Source organism: Ictalurus furcatus, chromosome 1, assembly GCF_023375685.1.
Source record: "Ictalurus furcatus strain D&B chromosome 1, Billie_1.0, whole genome shotgun sequence".
NCBI classification, from domain to species: Eukaryota; Metazoa; Chordata; class Actinopteri; order Siluriformes; family Ictaluridae; genus Ictalurus; species Ictalurus furcatus.
The window spans coordinates 19,671,785-19,685,738 of NC_071255.1; the positions used below are offsets into that span (position 1 = coordinate 19,671,785).

General features: G+C 38.0%; 1 protein-coding gene across 1 annotated transcript; it reads right to left on the minus strand.

The window, feature by feature from the left end:
* Window positions 1-918: 918 nt before the first annotated feature.
* Window positions 919-13,516, minus strand: itprid1 (ITPR interacting domain containing 1). The gene is made up of 17 exons (XM_053631421.1): window positions 13,442-13,516; window positions 11,814-12,013; window positions 11,533-11,581; window positions 11,314-11,351; window positions 10,617-10,673; window positions 9,004-9,052; window positions 7,898-7,978; window positions 7,611-7,813; window positions 6,868-7,349; window positions 6,402-6,462; window positions 5,822-5,940; window positions 4,654-5,700; window positions 4,070-4,197; window positions 2,856-2,967; window positions 2,034-2,267; window positions 1,905-1,947; window positions 919-1,738 (listed from the first exon to the last, which is right to left on the minus strand). The coding sequence occupies exons 2-16, from the start codon at window positions 11,923-11,925 to the stop codon at window positions 1,909-1,911; spliced, it is 2,811 nt and encodes a 936-aa protein (XP_053487396.1). The 5' UTR covers window positions 11,926-12,013; window positions 13,442-13,516; the 3' UTR covers window positions 919-1,738; window positions 1,905-1,908.
* Window positions 13,517-13,954: the final 438 nt, after the last annotated feature.

The following is a 13,954-nucleotide window of genomic DNA, read 5'->3' on the forward strand; positions in this document are numbered from 1 at the left end:
CAGTGGTGCAGAGAGGTAGAGATAGGTGGAAGGTAGAGTGGAAGGTAACATCAAAGCAAAGATGGTTTATCTACTAAAGAGGAGGGGCATACTCCATCCCCGACTCTATTAAGGCCAGTTGTCACGACGACTGAAGACCTTATGATGTGCCATGTATGAATATCAAAGAGTCTGTAATGAACCTATTTCAACAGTTTGAATAATCTTTTTCAACATTTTAAGCAGAGTGGACCTTTACCTCACAAACAGGAGGGTGTATGGGGAGGGTACCATAAATGGAGAAGGGTGGGCCTGGAGTGACGTGAGGGGGGAAATGGTCTGGGGGGGGTTAAGAAAAACATTACGTGTTCCAGCTAAAGGTGATTTTGATGTGTGCAATCCCACTTAGTCACTTTGTGTATCTGGAATTTGTGCAAAAATCTTTAAGCTTTATTATTATTATTATTATTATTATTATTATTGATATGATAATGTAATATTATATTGATAGTAAGAGCTTAGAGAAGTTAAATAAACTTAGTGTTTGTGTATCGTTGGTGATTCACTAAGTGGCACCAGTGCTTGTAGAGTATGAAACAGAGTGAGAGCTTTGATGTCACTGCTGTTGAGTGAATTGTATTTACTCCACTTCAGCACTGAAGTGTGTGTCTGTGCATGTTTGAAGGGGTTTGGAATATCATCTTATAATAAATGAGACATATCAGAATACATTGGCACACACAAAATTTCCCTGATAATATTATTTGTATAATAACAAAACAATAATCATTGACAAACTTTTTTTTTTTTTTTTGTAGTGTTTAACTACACATATACTATAAATGTCCTCACCTAAACAGGTTACTTCCAAAAATAATTACTATAATGTATATGTAATTAAATTCAGTTATCATTTATGACAGTGGCTACAAACATTCAACCACTCATTCTTGAGATATGGATCTAACGAGAATCTCAGATGGACGCATGACAAAACCAAAAAACATAATGCCTCCCTCACCTAGTGGTTAGTGGTACAGCATGAAAACATCCATGTGGAGTCTCTGTATGCAATAGGTGGCAGTAAAGTGGACAAACAAACAATTAATAAACTGAGTAGCAAGGACTCCAACACATTCCACTAATTGCAGCATGATCATTTTTGTCTTCTATGCTAGGACAATTCAAGTAGGACAATTTGACAAAAAGAAGTAAGATTGTGGAAAATGCAGATGAACATCCAGCAAAAAGGAGCTGAAGGGATTTTTGAATATGATCTTATAATAAATGAGACATTTCAGAATACGTTGGCACACAAAAAATTTCCCTGATAATATTACCTGCACAATAACAAAACAATAATCATTGGCAAACATTTTTTTATTTTTTTGTAGTGTTTGAATACACATATACTACAAATGTCTTCACCTAAATAGGTTACCTCCAAAAAATAATTACTTTGTAATTAAATTCATTTATCATTTATGACAGTGGCTTTTATTTCAGGATTTACAGGCCTGTGCCTCCAAATTATTAGGAGCAACACCACAACACCGTAGACGTGTGTAAAATTCTTACATTGACTGATTTTACTGGTCTTGGATTCAAGACATACATAACATTTCATTGAATATGACTAAAAAAATAATTCAGCTTATAAAATATTTTACAGAATTTTATTTGAAAAATAAAATTATAATAACACATCAAAATACTACACCAAGATTCTTTTATCTTCCTCACTCTTGATGTTGAAGAACTGAAAAGAAAATTTAAAAAGCTCTAACAAACTTTTTATAGCAAATATAGACTTTAATATTAAGACAAATCTAAAATTATTAAAAATAATTTAATTAAAAGCCAAACAAATCACAAATATTTTACTTTTACAAAAAGCAACAAAGCATTACTTTACTTACACTTACTTTTTCATTCCAGTGAATCATTGTTGATGGATCCATCCTTTAACTGAGAAGAAACAGAACAATGAAACAATATTCATGATGCTTAATACTTACAATATTAGAGACTTGAAAAGGGAATTAAGTACATACGCTTTTGATAAATCCTACAAAGTCCAGCTTGTCGGGCTTGCAGCCATGGCTCCATTCGTTGTTGTGAATTAGCCTCATGTCGTCTGTGAGTTGTGTAGGGAGACATGACTCAGGGCTGTCTGTCAGCAAAGTGCACTGAATGCCCACACTTTTTTTGGAGATGTGTCCAGGTTGGGGTGTAAACCTCAGCTGAGTGCACAGGTGGGACTGCTCATCCAAAAGTCTGCTCATCTTCTACATAACATTGTCCAAACAAATACAATATTACAATTTCCATAATACACTGCATTTAAAGTTAGTTGTATACATTGGGGCAGTGATATATTCACAGTTAACCGTCAGGATCAAAATCCCTAGTCTACCAGACATGTTGAGCCTTGAGCAGGTTAGGATAGTGGGATGTGAAAAATAAAAAAAAATTACCCTCAGAAACTAATTACATGTATATCGCACTTTTTCCAGTAAACAATATCGTTAACAGAGCTCAGAATATCAGCCAATAGCCAGGACTGAACCAATATTGACATCCTCTTAGTAAACAAACTGACTCTTTGTAAGCTTCTGTTGCAAAGTGATAGGAGACATCACAGGCATAAGGACAGCATGCGTTAAGACCATGGGTATCCTATAATTACATGCAAGATGTGTGTCATGTCTTTCAACAACAGCATAAAATACAATGGAAAATGTCAGTTAGATTGGCCACTAATCCAGCCTTTCAGTCCTGGTAATGATACTGAGTATGAGATGGTTACATGTGATTAATGTTTATCAGTCATTAAAGAATAGAATAAGCTGGATTAATGAAAAGGAGATGGATACCATTTTCATGCTGTCGTCATAGGCCTGAACCAGATCACTGAGCTGTTGTTCCAACATTTCAGATTCCTTTTTGACAGCAGTTCTCAGCTTCAGAATGTCCTGCACCTCTGCCCTGTAAGAGAAAGTCTCTGTCAACACCTAAAGACAATCTTAGATTAAGAATTGAAATAACCATATCAAGCTTGTTTGTAGTATTATTTAATTTATTTTTTTGTACAAGTAGAATTATAGCATGAATGTAACGTAATATCCTCTGTGTAAGAAACAGGAAGGAAGCCACTGAAGAAAAACTGTCATATATTTGACCTTGCTGTGACCTTGACTCTGTTTTGATCAATTCCCAATATTTAATAAGTTAATTTCCTGATTACAGTGATAATCCCATATAAATCCTACAAACATTCAACTGCTCGTTCTTGAGATATCAATCTAACGAGAATCTCAGATGGACGCATGACAAAACCAAGAAACATAATAAACAACCAATTAATAAACTGAGTAGCAAGCACTCCAACACATTCCACATATTGCAGCATGATTATTTTTGCCTTATATGCTAGGACAATTCAAGCAGGACAATTTGACAAAAAGAAGTAAGGTTGTGGAAAATGTAGATGAATATCCAGCAAAAAGGATCTGACTCAGGAAGGGGAGGGAAACACAAAATAATGTGCCTGTGGTGCTTCTTAATTTCAACTATTTTGAAATGGTTGCTTTGGTCTATATTTTTAATCACAAATAGGATCAAAGGTCTTGTATACATCAGGACGTCAGGACGCATAGAGGACATCATTTGTAATTTTCTAATTAATCACAGGCATCACAATAAATTGATTATATTGTTATTAATTGCATTTCACATTATGTAACAAAACTATAAAACAGATTTTAAACACAACATATCATATAATATAAAAATAATATATTAAAATACCCATCTAAAAAATAATTTTAAAATTTTTTTTTTTAATCTTTTAATTCTATATGCTTGTATACAATGCTATACACACACACACACACACACACACACACACACACATATATATATATATATATATATATATATATATATATATATATATATATATATATATGTGTGTGTGTGTGTGTGTGTGTGTGTGTGTGTGTGTGTGTGTGTGCGTGTGTGTGCATATAGTACACAATGCTATAAGAGTATTGATTATTATTATAAGGTAGAAATAATGAAGACCAACCTGCGTTCATCTGAGAAAGAACTATTTACAGTCTCCTGCTCCTCCTCCAGCCTCTCCTCAATCTCTGTCAACATTTTCCGGAACTTCCACATACATCTCATCATGCCTATCAATTCCTCCATGGAATACTGCAGAAACAAAGATAAAGCAGAACAATGTGTCAGCCACTTGAAGCCTCAGCTCTTCGTGTGTTAGCAACAAATATGTGTTTGAGTGTGTTTATCGGTGAGCCTCTGGAGTCTACGCAAGTGCGGTAGGGAGTGCTGAAGTGGTCAGCAATATCCACTCCCTTGCATCACACATGCAAATAAGATATTCAAATGAAAATCTGCTCCATTTATGAAAGCCAGCCCTTAACCCTTTTAATCAACACTTCTCTTTACAAAAATTAACAACTGTCTCTTTTACACTGGATATATACCATAGCATACAGTTTCCTTATTTTAACACCATGTTTAAGGCTCTGGACTAACATAGATAAATCTTAAATTCATGCTGAGAGGGGCTGGAAGTGGAAAAATGTCTCAAACCAAGTTTGCCCTTGGGAAATCTATCGATCTATCGTTGAGGTATGAGTGACTCACAGGCAGACTGGAGTCTGGGAGTGGCTGTTCTGAACTGCCAGAGTACTGTTCCTCGCTGTTCTTATTCTGGCAGCAGCATCGTCGTTTTTGCCCACAGGGGCCACAGGTCTGAGGTCCTGACCAAAGCACTGCCTCCCACCGTGTGTCCTCCTCATAAGACCGGACCTTGTTGACAGATGTTGAGTGTGGTCCCTTGAAACTCTCCTGAGAGCGCCAAGGGTTGGGTAATGGGTGTTCCATTGTTGTAGGAGTGTTTGTGCTTTGGGCATTGTCTGAGTTATTAGCCACATCTGAGTCTAACTGTTCCCTGCACTCTCTTCTGAGCTGAACATCACTGGTGGGACTGTGCCCTGTTGATGAGGTGTGGCTGATACTGCCTCTTAGAGAACTCTGGGAGGCCAAGCCCGAGCACATCTGCACTGAGACAGAACGTCCGCAGTATCCTTCTGTGGAGTATGGGACTTTGTTTTCTGTACCTGCTTTTGGGTCAGTGGAAGAAGAGTCTGTTTTAAACACAGAAACATCTGATTTCATCTGTGAATCACCTCCCACAACCACATCATGAGATGGATTTAGTGAGTTCTTTTGAAATTTGGTACTTTCTCCAAAACTGGCATCATAGTCGTGTAGAACCGGTAAGCCCTTTTGTAATGTGGTATTTTGTACAGTACTGGCACTGTCATTATGTAGGCCCATTGTGTCCTTTTGTAATGTATTACTTTGTATGGTATTGGCACCATGGTCACATAGACCTGATGAGTCTTTCTGTAATGTAGTACTTTCTCCCACACAGTCACCAACAATGTCCTTCTGCACAACGTCCTCCTTTACCAAACAATCTGTTCTATTGGTGTCTCCAGTACTTATTATCATCCCAATACATGCTGGTCCCTTTGCTGTATCAATATTTGAGTCTGTTGCAGAGGTCTCAGTCTGTTTAAGCAACTTATCAGAGTCCTGTGTATATGGAGAGTTGGCTGCTGTTTCCTGCAGGTCCACACTCTTCTGTGGGCTTTCCGTGCTTTCCCCTGACATGGCATTCAGTACCTGCACACATTAAGAGATGGAACAGATATGTACATTTAATTATAAGAAATCTTGTTGAACTATGCAAAAATGGAACACATTTCTTTTTTTCCCCAAAGGTATTTGCAATAGCCAGTCTTACCTTCATGAGCTCATGTCCGGGGTTGGGGTAAGCAGGAACGAACGGTTCTTCCAAAAACCCACTACTGTCAGACTGACAGCTATTTGTCCTCACTCGTGAGAGGCATGCCCGCTCGTTAGCTACACAAACCACAATAACATCTGTCAAGTTGATCACTTTTTCCATTGCATAATGTAGCATAAATATGTAAATCAAGTAACATAACATCAGGTCATAAAACCTAAATAAATGCATTCCATTAGTGCTTCTGCCTAGGCACAAAGCAGACTTTACATCACCTACGCTCAAAGAAGCAATAGAATGTTTAAGCAAGCCTAATCTGATGTCCACATGAACATACTGGAATGCAATGTATGTCAGTTTTGCATGCTAACACGGTTTGTTCACAATTAAACAATGCCATTAAATTACAGCGACGTACTGCCTTAACCCTTGCTTTTCAAGAAGCAAATATAGTGTAGTCCTAGAAAAGCTTTCATATTTATACATTAACCATCACACCCACAAACATCTGTAATCTCACTTAATAGTTAATTGTTGGACCTAATAAAAACTATTACAAAATAATCAGCAAACAAACCTGGCTGATCAGGAGTGCCAGTGCAGGTTCCTCCTATGCTTCCCTCATCAAAGCTCTGGATCTGAGGACAGAAAACAAACAGAACTAATTAGGACAATTCTAGTATTCTGTCTGATAAATATCTCATGACCCTCACATACTTTTCTTAATAATGTGTTGAAATCTGGCACAGCATTCCTGTTAATGGGCTAATTTAACATGTTTTAACCTCATCAAGGGCTTGTTAATTAGCTCAAAAGCTGAGTCAGGTGCCTTGATAAAATGAGTTCATGGGGTACCAAGATTAGGAAACACTGCACAAGAGGAAAACATTTGTTGCATGTATTAATTACTGAAGATTTCATAAACAAGAACTAAGTTTGTGTATGTAATTAAATCGGAGGGGAGTCATTAGAAAACAAATTATCATGGATGGCCAAGCAGGAGCAAAATCATCCAGTCATACAATATCATACAATAGCATTACCTCTTCCAGCTCAAAAGACTCTGCTGGCACTCCTGTACCCCCTTTTGCAGAGTCGAGGGCTGATGTAACATTCTTCAGTTCTCTACCTCCCCTTGGACTGCTGCCCTTAACCTGAGGGAGGGTTGTGGTCTCAGTGGATTCAGCTCCTTCTGAGATTAAGGTCTGCTCCTCTACCAGAGGGCTAAGGCTGGCACGTTTCAGCGGGATTCGTTTGTCAAAAGGAAGATCTCCAGGCAGCTCTGGGCTGGAGGATTGGCCTGCCAACGAAGGGGAGACCGGCTGCTGGTCTCGGGAATTGGCCAGTTGGCTAAGTGACTTCTTGGAGGCATTCTGGAAGAGCATGCCAACCCGTTTCCTCCTCACCCTGGCTTCTTCTGAGAGCTGAGATTCCACAGGTCTCTGTGAATCTGGAATGACCCCTCCAACCAAGGAATTGAAGGCGGTAGTGACCTGCTGTAGCACCTCTATCTGCCTAAACCGATCTGCATATAGGCAGAGGGAGAGAGGGTGAAATAAGAAAGAAATAGTGATTGAATTCTATTGCTTTACACTTTAAATATTTTAAGTAGCGTTCAAACAGGCACCAGTTATCAGGCCTTCACGACACTGCAGTCATCCAAAAATGAACAGACAATATTTCCCTCTGCTGCAGAACAACAAAGTGCTGTGTTTCAACAACAAGCTTTTGTCAACATTTGTAAAATGAGCTAGGCTGGTTTCTAATGAAATTAAGTAGCACTCACTTCTGACATCTGGATTCTCTATATCTATGCGGTTCTGCTGAGCCTCCAAGAAGACCTGGATGTTGATGCCACGGGCCTGGGACTTATGGTTGATAAAACGGGCTGGGATCTTCACTGTGATGTCAGGCTCCTCAGCACCAAAGCCCAGATCCAATAGCAACTCCTCTGGATCATCCTGCCAGAGGCTCAGGACATCCATGGTACTGGAAAAGTCACATTACTGAGAGTCTCAAATCCGATATAAACCACAGTCAAGAAACATAACTAAGTGTATGAAAGAACAGTACCTTGGTGGTCCAGAATGACCTACAATGCCTGATGTCAAGCTGTTCCAGGCAGAGGTCAGAGGTGGTCTTTCTGGATATGAACTGAAGTGTGAACAGACCATGATAGCACATTAGAAAATTCAGCCACAGGCCTGTACTCATTTTTGCTACCAATACTGCTGCTATATTTATTGCTGCTACACTACAAAACAGTTTACAGCCCATGCTCTGTGCATTTATCGTCCTGTGTATCTATTGTTTTGTTCTGTATAATTAATGTCCTGCACTCGTCTCACACTGTTGTGTATTGCACTTTATGTAGTCTTGCTTACTGTACTGTGTTGCACCTGGTCCTGGAGAAATGACATCACATTCCAGTGTATACAGGCTATATATAGGAATGACAATAAAAACCCACTTGACTTGAAGTGCTCAGTGTTCACCTGAAGCCAATACACATTACAACACTAAATCCTGTTTCCAATTCCACCCTGTTTCCCACATGTCACATATCTTTCCGAACAACCTCATGCAAACCAATGCAGTCTGTACATTTGCATGGGAAATATGAGGCACTGTCCCATTTCATACCAACGTCACGAACATCACATGACCCTCAAGAGCATCCTGGTGATCCTGGGATATCACAACAGCAGTGATTCCCAAGTCTGCTTAAAGAGCAACCCTGCTGGACTAATTTTAGTGCTTTCCCTGAATTGCCATATCCCTTTGAACCCCATTCAGACAGGTGTTATAGCAGGGAAAACACTACATTACAGTTCCATTATACTCACAGTTTGAGAAGTATATTCAGATTAAACAGAAATATTTGTAGAATGATTGGCCTAAAGCTAAATTTGATGAATGTTGATTTTATAAACAAGGACTTGCTATAAGTCGCTGAAATGTTTTATTAGATACCAGTAAACAAATTTTTATCTGAGCCTCAAACCAAAGAAACTAGTCTAAAAAAATTCAAACTGCCCAGTAATAAAAGACATATAAACTATGCCATAAATAAATAATACAGTAAGTAGAAATTGAATTGAAATTAACTATTCTTTTTATTAATCACATACCTATTAATATTTTGCTGAAATGGAAAAACAGATAAGAGAGGGTCTTACCTAAGAAATCCTTGCACAGTGTTCAAAGTCGTTTTACCAGATGAAGAATCTGTTTTGGAAACAGGCAAAAAAGAGAAAACATCATCTTCAGCTGCAGTAAAACAAACTGTGAAACCCAGTCTCTGTTTGGTGTCATTCACATTAAGGCAGTACAGTAGCTATATTAGGAAAGAGTTGCTCTCCTTGTTGCTTTCATTTGGCTGTCCTCTCACATTGCACCATCAAGTTCTTTCCTTCAGCTTGCTCCCTTTGGCATGATGTCAGGGACAAAGTGAGCCTCAGTGTCTTCTCATAAGAGCATCCCTAATACAGGCCTATCCTATTATGTCGCATCTTCTTCTGCCAAAGCATTAACTGTGTTTGATTCTGTGGAACACTGGCAATCTGTCCCTTTCAGGAATTTCTTTCCCTTTCTAAGACTTATGATCATCTTGGCAGCCATTTTAAAACCACTGCTCCAGATCCATTAATAATGATGTGCTTGACAGCAGACAAAGAATCCAGAAAGATTCACAAAGGTACAGAGTACACATTTCTGTCTGTGGAAAAGCAGCCCTAACAAAACCAAGACAGGTATCTGAACAGATAAATACACAGAGAAAGTCAAACAACTATAGTAGGTAGCACTGAAATCCAGTCCATGAATGCTGGTTACTGAGAATACAAAAAAATGCCTGATATTTATTCTGAACAAGAAGCAGCACAGCTCCACAAAAAAAAACAGAATATTGTAAACCAGAGAAACAACCATTACTAAAACTGTAACTATGGCAAAACTGCATATATTTCCTATTCCTTTTATTGTCGTTACTGAATAATTGCAATAAATAACACTTAAATGACATATTAAGAGGGTAAGCAGCAAAGCCATCTCAAAGTGATGCCAATAGCTTTCTGGGTTAGCTGTTAGAAAATCTCTGTGGTGTTGACATATTTGTGGTTGCAGACACGGTAGGAGTTGTAGCTGTCCTGTCCCTGTGAGAGACGCTTGTTGACTTTATCCACTATGGAGGAACAGAGTCAGATCTCCTTGATTTCTCTAATTTCATCATTTTTAATGTTGAGTACTCCTTAACTTATTATGTCCATTCCTTGTGCCATTTTATGAGGAGCACCCAGATCATGTTGATTCTTTACTTGCATAAATGCACAGAGGAAAACGTTTGACTCAGACGGAGGTGAAAGACAGCGGCGTACTGGTGTGTCTCACACCATGATGGTGTTTGGACAAGAGCAGTGTAATAGTTCTTGCCAAAGCTAGCAGAGTTCCTCTGCACAGTTAAACATCCAGTCAGGGGAGAGAGACTTAATGCTGTATCCCTGAACCTTTCCTCCTGCTAATGTCCTCTTTCACAGGCAGCTGACTCCACATGAACTTATTCCACATGCCCCAGTGTAGTGCCAATACATTTCACGCTAATCTAAATAAGCCAGCATCGGAATGAAGTTTGCTCCCTGTGTGTGTCAGTGCTTGAAAGCTAGAATAATAAAACTTTAAGCACGTTACAGCTAAATCATTGATATGTTTAAAACCAAAAGTCCTGTTTTAGCCCAGTATTTTCATTCCAACTTGTCCTCAAAGCCTAAAAAATTCAAAACAGCTGTGGATTTACCTTTTAAAATAAGTGCTAAGTCATCTTCAGACATGCCGGTCTTCCTCAGATGCTGAGCTATAAGCAAAGTGTCATTGTTTATTTTACAGTACAAACAAAATCAATTACAGTGTAAATTAACAGTCAAGGAATCCCCAAGTCATCAATTTAAGTACACCCCAAGCTAAGCTTAGATGCTCAGCTGTAACAGTTTAAAGTCAATGAGCTTACCTTAGTAGCACAGATTTTTCTTATCTCTCATGTAACAATTGGGGCATGACCTACTAACTAACCTATACTGATGGCAAATTATATAGAGACTGAGCCTAAACCTTGTGTTTGGTGCCAATAACCCTCAATAGATTGAATTACAGTGTAAACCTTCCAGCTGAGAGTTGTTCCTGCCCAGGACTACTTTGCATGTTGTTTGACTGGATCAGGCATGCAGAGCCACTGCCCATTAAGTGGTGTCTTAAAATGGCTAGAATCAGTTCCCAAGGGAAAATTTGAACTCATATAATTCATAGTACTCTTTTAACCAAAGATACCTACATATTACAACATTTCAATATAGCAAAATACATTTTCAATTAAACTGGCATATGTTAAGAATTCCACTGACATACTGTATATTCCCATTCCAATATGACGCTTTAAACACTGCCAAGGGATGCCTGAGGAGTCGATTGTTTTGTAATGCTTTCAAACTCTGTCTTACCTTCATATTCTTGAACATTCTCTCGTTTAGCATCTTTACTAAAAGAGGAAGTCACAATTATTAAGATTTTAACACACTCTATATCTACAGCATATCTTACAAATGAATGCAGTATAGACACAGCCCCGATACATTATGAATCATTTGAAAGTCATGCTACATTTGAAAAGATTCAAAATGCTTGAGTCAATCAAAACAGCTAGGTGAATCAATACTCACTCATTAATATGAATGTGCCTCTGATTAATGCTGTCTTGATTACACTTTTCTGTTGAAAACAAACAGTAAAATATCTAAATATCCATACTCGGTGCTCTCTCAGTTTCTGTGTTCATTTTACATTTGGATTAGAATAATTGGGTCTGTTTTATGTAAGGATTATCTCAGATAAACTGTACATGACCACCACCACCGTTCATCATTCACAAAGGTAATGCATCAAGCACAATGTTTCTTACACCAGAGTTTATATCTGTAATGCCACTAAAGGCTGATCCTACCTGTATCAGCACTAATGACTGGCTGAGTAGCAGTTACGTCATCCATCTCACTCCATCTGGTTTTAGACGCCAATAGTCTTGCTCTTTTATCACCTACATGATCAGCATCCATTTCTGCAGTCACAAAATCCACCTCATCACAGGTCAAAGCCTTCCAAACAACAGCTGCAGTTTGTAATCCTTCAAGCAACCTGATGATGCTGAGTAAACAGAAAGTGACTGGGTCGGACCTGAGTTAATCAGAAATCATCCAGGTCACATAACAGCCTTTCCTTCCTTACTTAGAATGGTTGCAGATTCCTGCTGCGTTGTTTATCAGGACTGAGCAGCCTAGCTGAATATTCTTTAGCAGGTAAGACTAGCCACTGAAACCTACAAAGAAGCATCTAAATAAAGTCAGTGTGGTTTTGTATAGAAAATATTTTTATTGTTCCATGTATTATTATTATTATTTTTTATCTTTATGCTTCATAGCTTTCTACTTAGAGTTTAATAACAATTTCATTTTTACATTTTCCTTATACCATTGAACTGTGAAAATGGTTCTGTTTAGCTGTGTGGGACATTTCACTAGCATGGTTTTGGTCCCTTAAAGGTTCCCAACTGTGGTCCTAGAGTACCCCATGTCCTGCACATTTGAATGTTTTTCTTGCTCCCATTACATCTAATTCAACTAATCAGCTATAGTAAGTAACAGCCCTTCCTGGTTTGAACTAGGTGGTTCAGCACACAAAATGTGCAGGATAGGGGATACTCCTGTTCCTTAGAGGAAAAGGTCATAGGAGTGATTTCTTCCAGGAAGGCAATGTCCCCATCCATAAGGTACAAGGGCTTCCTGAAAGGTCTGATGATCATACAAATGTTGTAAATCATATTATGGCCTTCACAGTCACACTTCACCACTATCATCAAAACAGATAGATAGATAGATAGATAGATAGATAGATAGATAGATAGATAGATAGATAGATAGACACTTTGAGTTACAGCAGTAGTAAAAACAAACGTTTACAGATAATCATATATTATATAATACCATAATAGAAAATACCAAATATGGACCACCATAACATCAACCATACCAACACTTTATCTAAACCAGTAAATCCTCTGACAATACTTATACATGATATAATAATATAAATATGATATAATAATATAACATGATATAAATAATAATACATGATGGAGTAACAACACATGAAGGAAATAAGCAGGTCAGTAAAGTAATAATAATAATATATTTCGGTGTATTAGCCTACATATATGCACTGTTTCGGTCGCGAGCGCAGCAGCTTTCAGTCGCTTTTTGTATCGCATTCAAGATATGACTTAAAAGCTTCCACATACAATTCAAGCCTTAGCAGACTTTATGTATCCATTTCTAGGAGCACACTGAAGTTAAGTACCTTAACAAAAGAGAGGCTGTAGAATAAATCTCGCCCCAAAAAACGTGAAAATGTATGAAACAATATTACTAACGAATAAAAAGCGCACGCGCTAATTCTCCTCATATTGAACCCTTGAAATAGACGATATACCCAGCCACAATTATTTTTGAACGTTTAACGTATCTGAGAGGCATAATACTCACTCTGGTAAAGATTCCAGCACAGACTTAAACTCACCTTAACCCGTATCCATACTGTATGTCCTCTGGCAGGTCTCTTTGAAAACCTAAACCTTTTTTACGGTTATTTGACTTCCGGCTTCAGGCTGTCTAATTTGGTCTCGTGCCCACAGGTCAGAACTTTATTCAAATAACTAGTCACAGGCGTCACTAGACTTCCCGAGCGCGCACCCGCTCATTCTAGGCAAAAGAGGAACGCGCTTAGGATCAGGATTGATTTGTCGGTACTCAGAAATATCACTGGTTTACCATAATTCTTACATAATGCGTAAAAATGTTCGGTAATGTAGACACGTTTTTCATGGTCTGACTGAAGTCAAAATAATAATAATAAATAAATAAATTTTTAAAAAACCCGGTATTTTAGGAAATATGATGCGCCTTGTCGTGCATGTTTGTACAGGCAGATGGCAATAAAAGACCACTTGGAAAAATATGGAGCGTTGATAAACCATAGACTGATATATAATCTGAGTAGCAAATGGTTAAAATAAGTGAAAATGTATTATTA

What these genes read in the sequence shown, in the direction of transcription:
- itprid1 (XM_053631421.1), bottom strand. Translation starts at nt 11,925, where the DNA reads ATGGATGCTGATCATGTAGGTGATAAAAGAGCAAGACTATTGGCGTCT. An exon ending in AGAGAATCCAGATGTCAGAA is followed by an intron (nt 7,350 to 7,610) that starts GTGAGTGCTACT and finishes GCCTATATGCAG; the next exon opens with ATCGGTTTAGGCAGATAGAG. An exon ending in ATGACGACAGCATGAAAATG is followed by an intron (nt 2,268 to 2,855) that starts GTATCCATCTCC and finishes AATGTTATGTAG; the next exon opens with AAGATGAGCAGACTTTTGGA.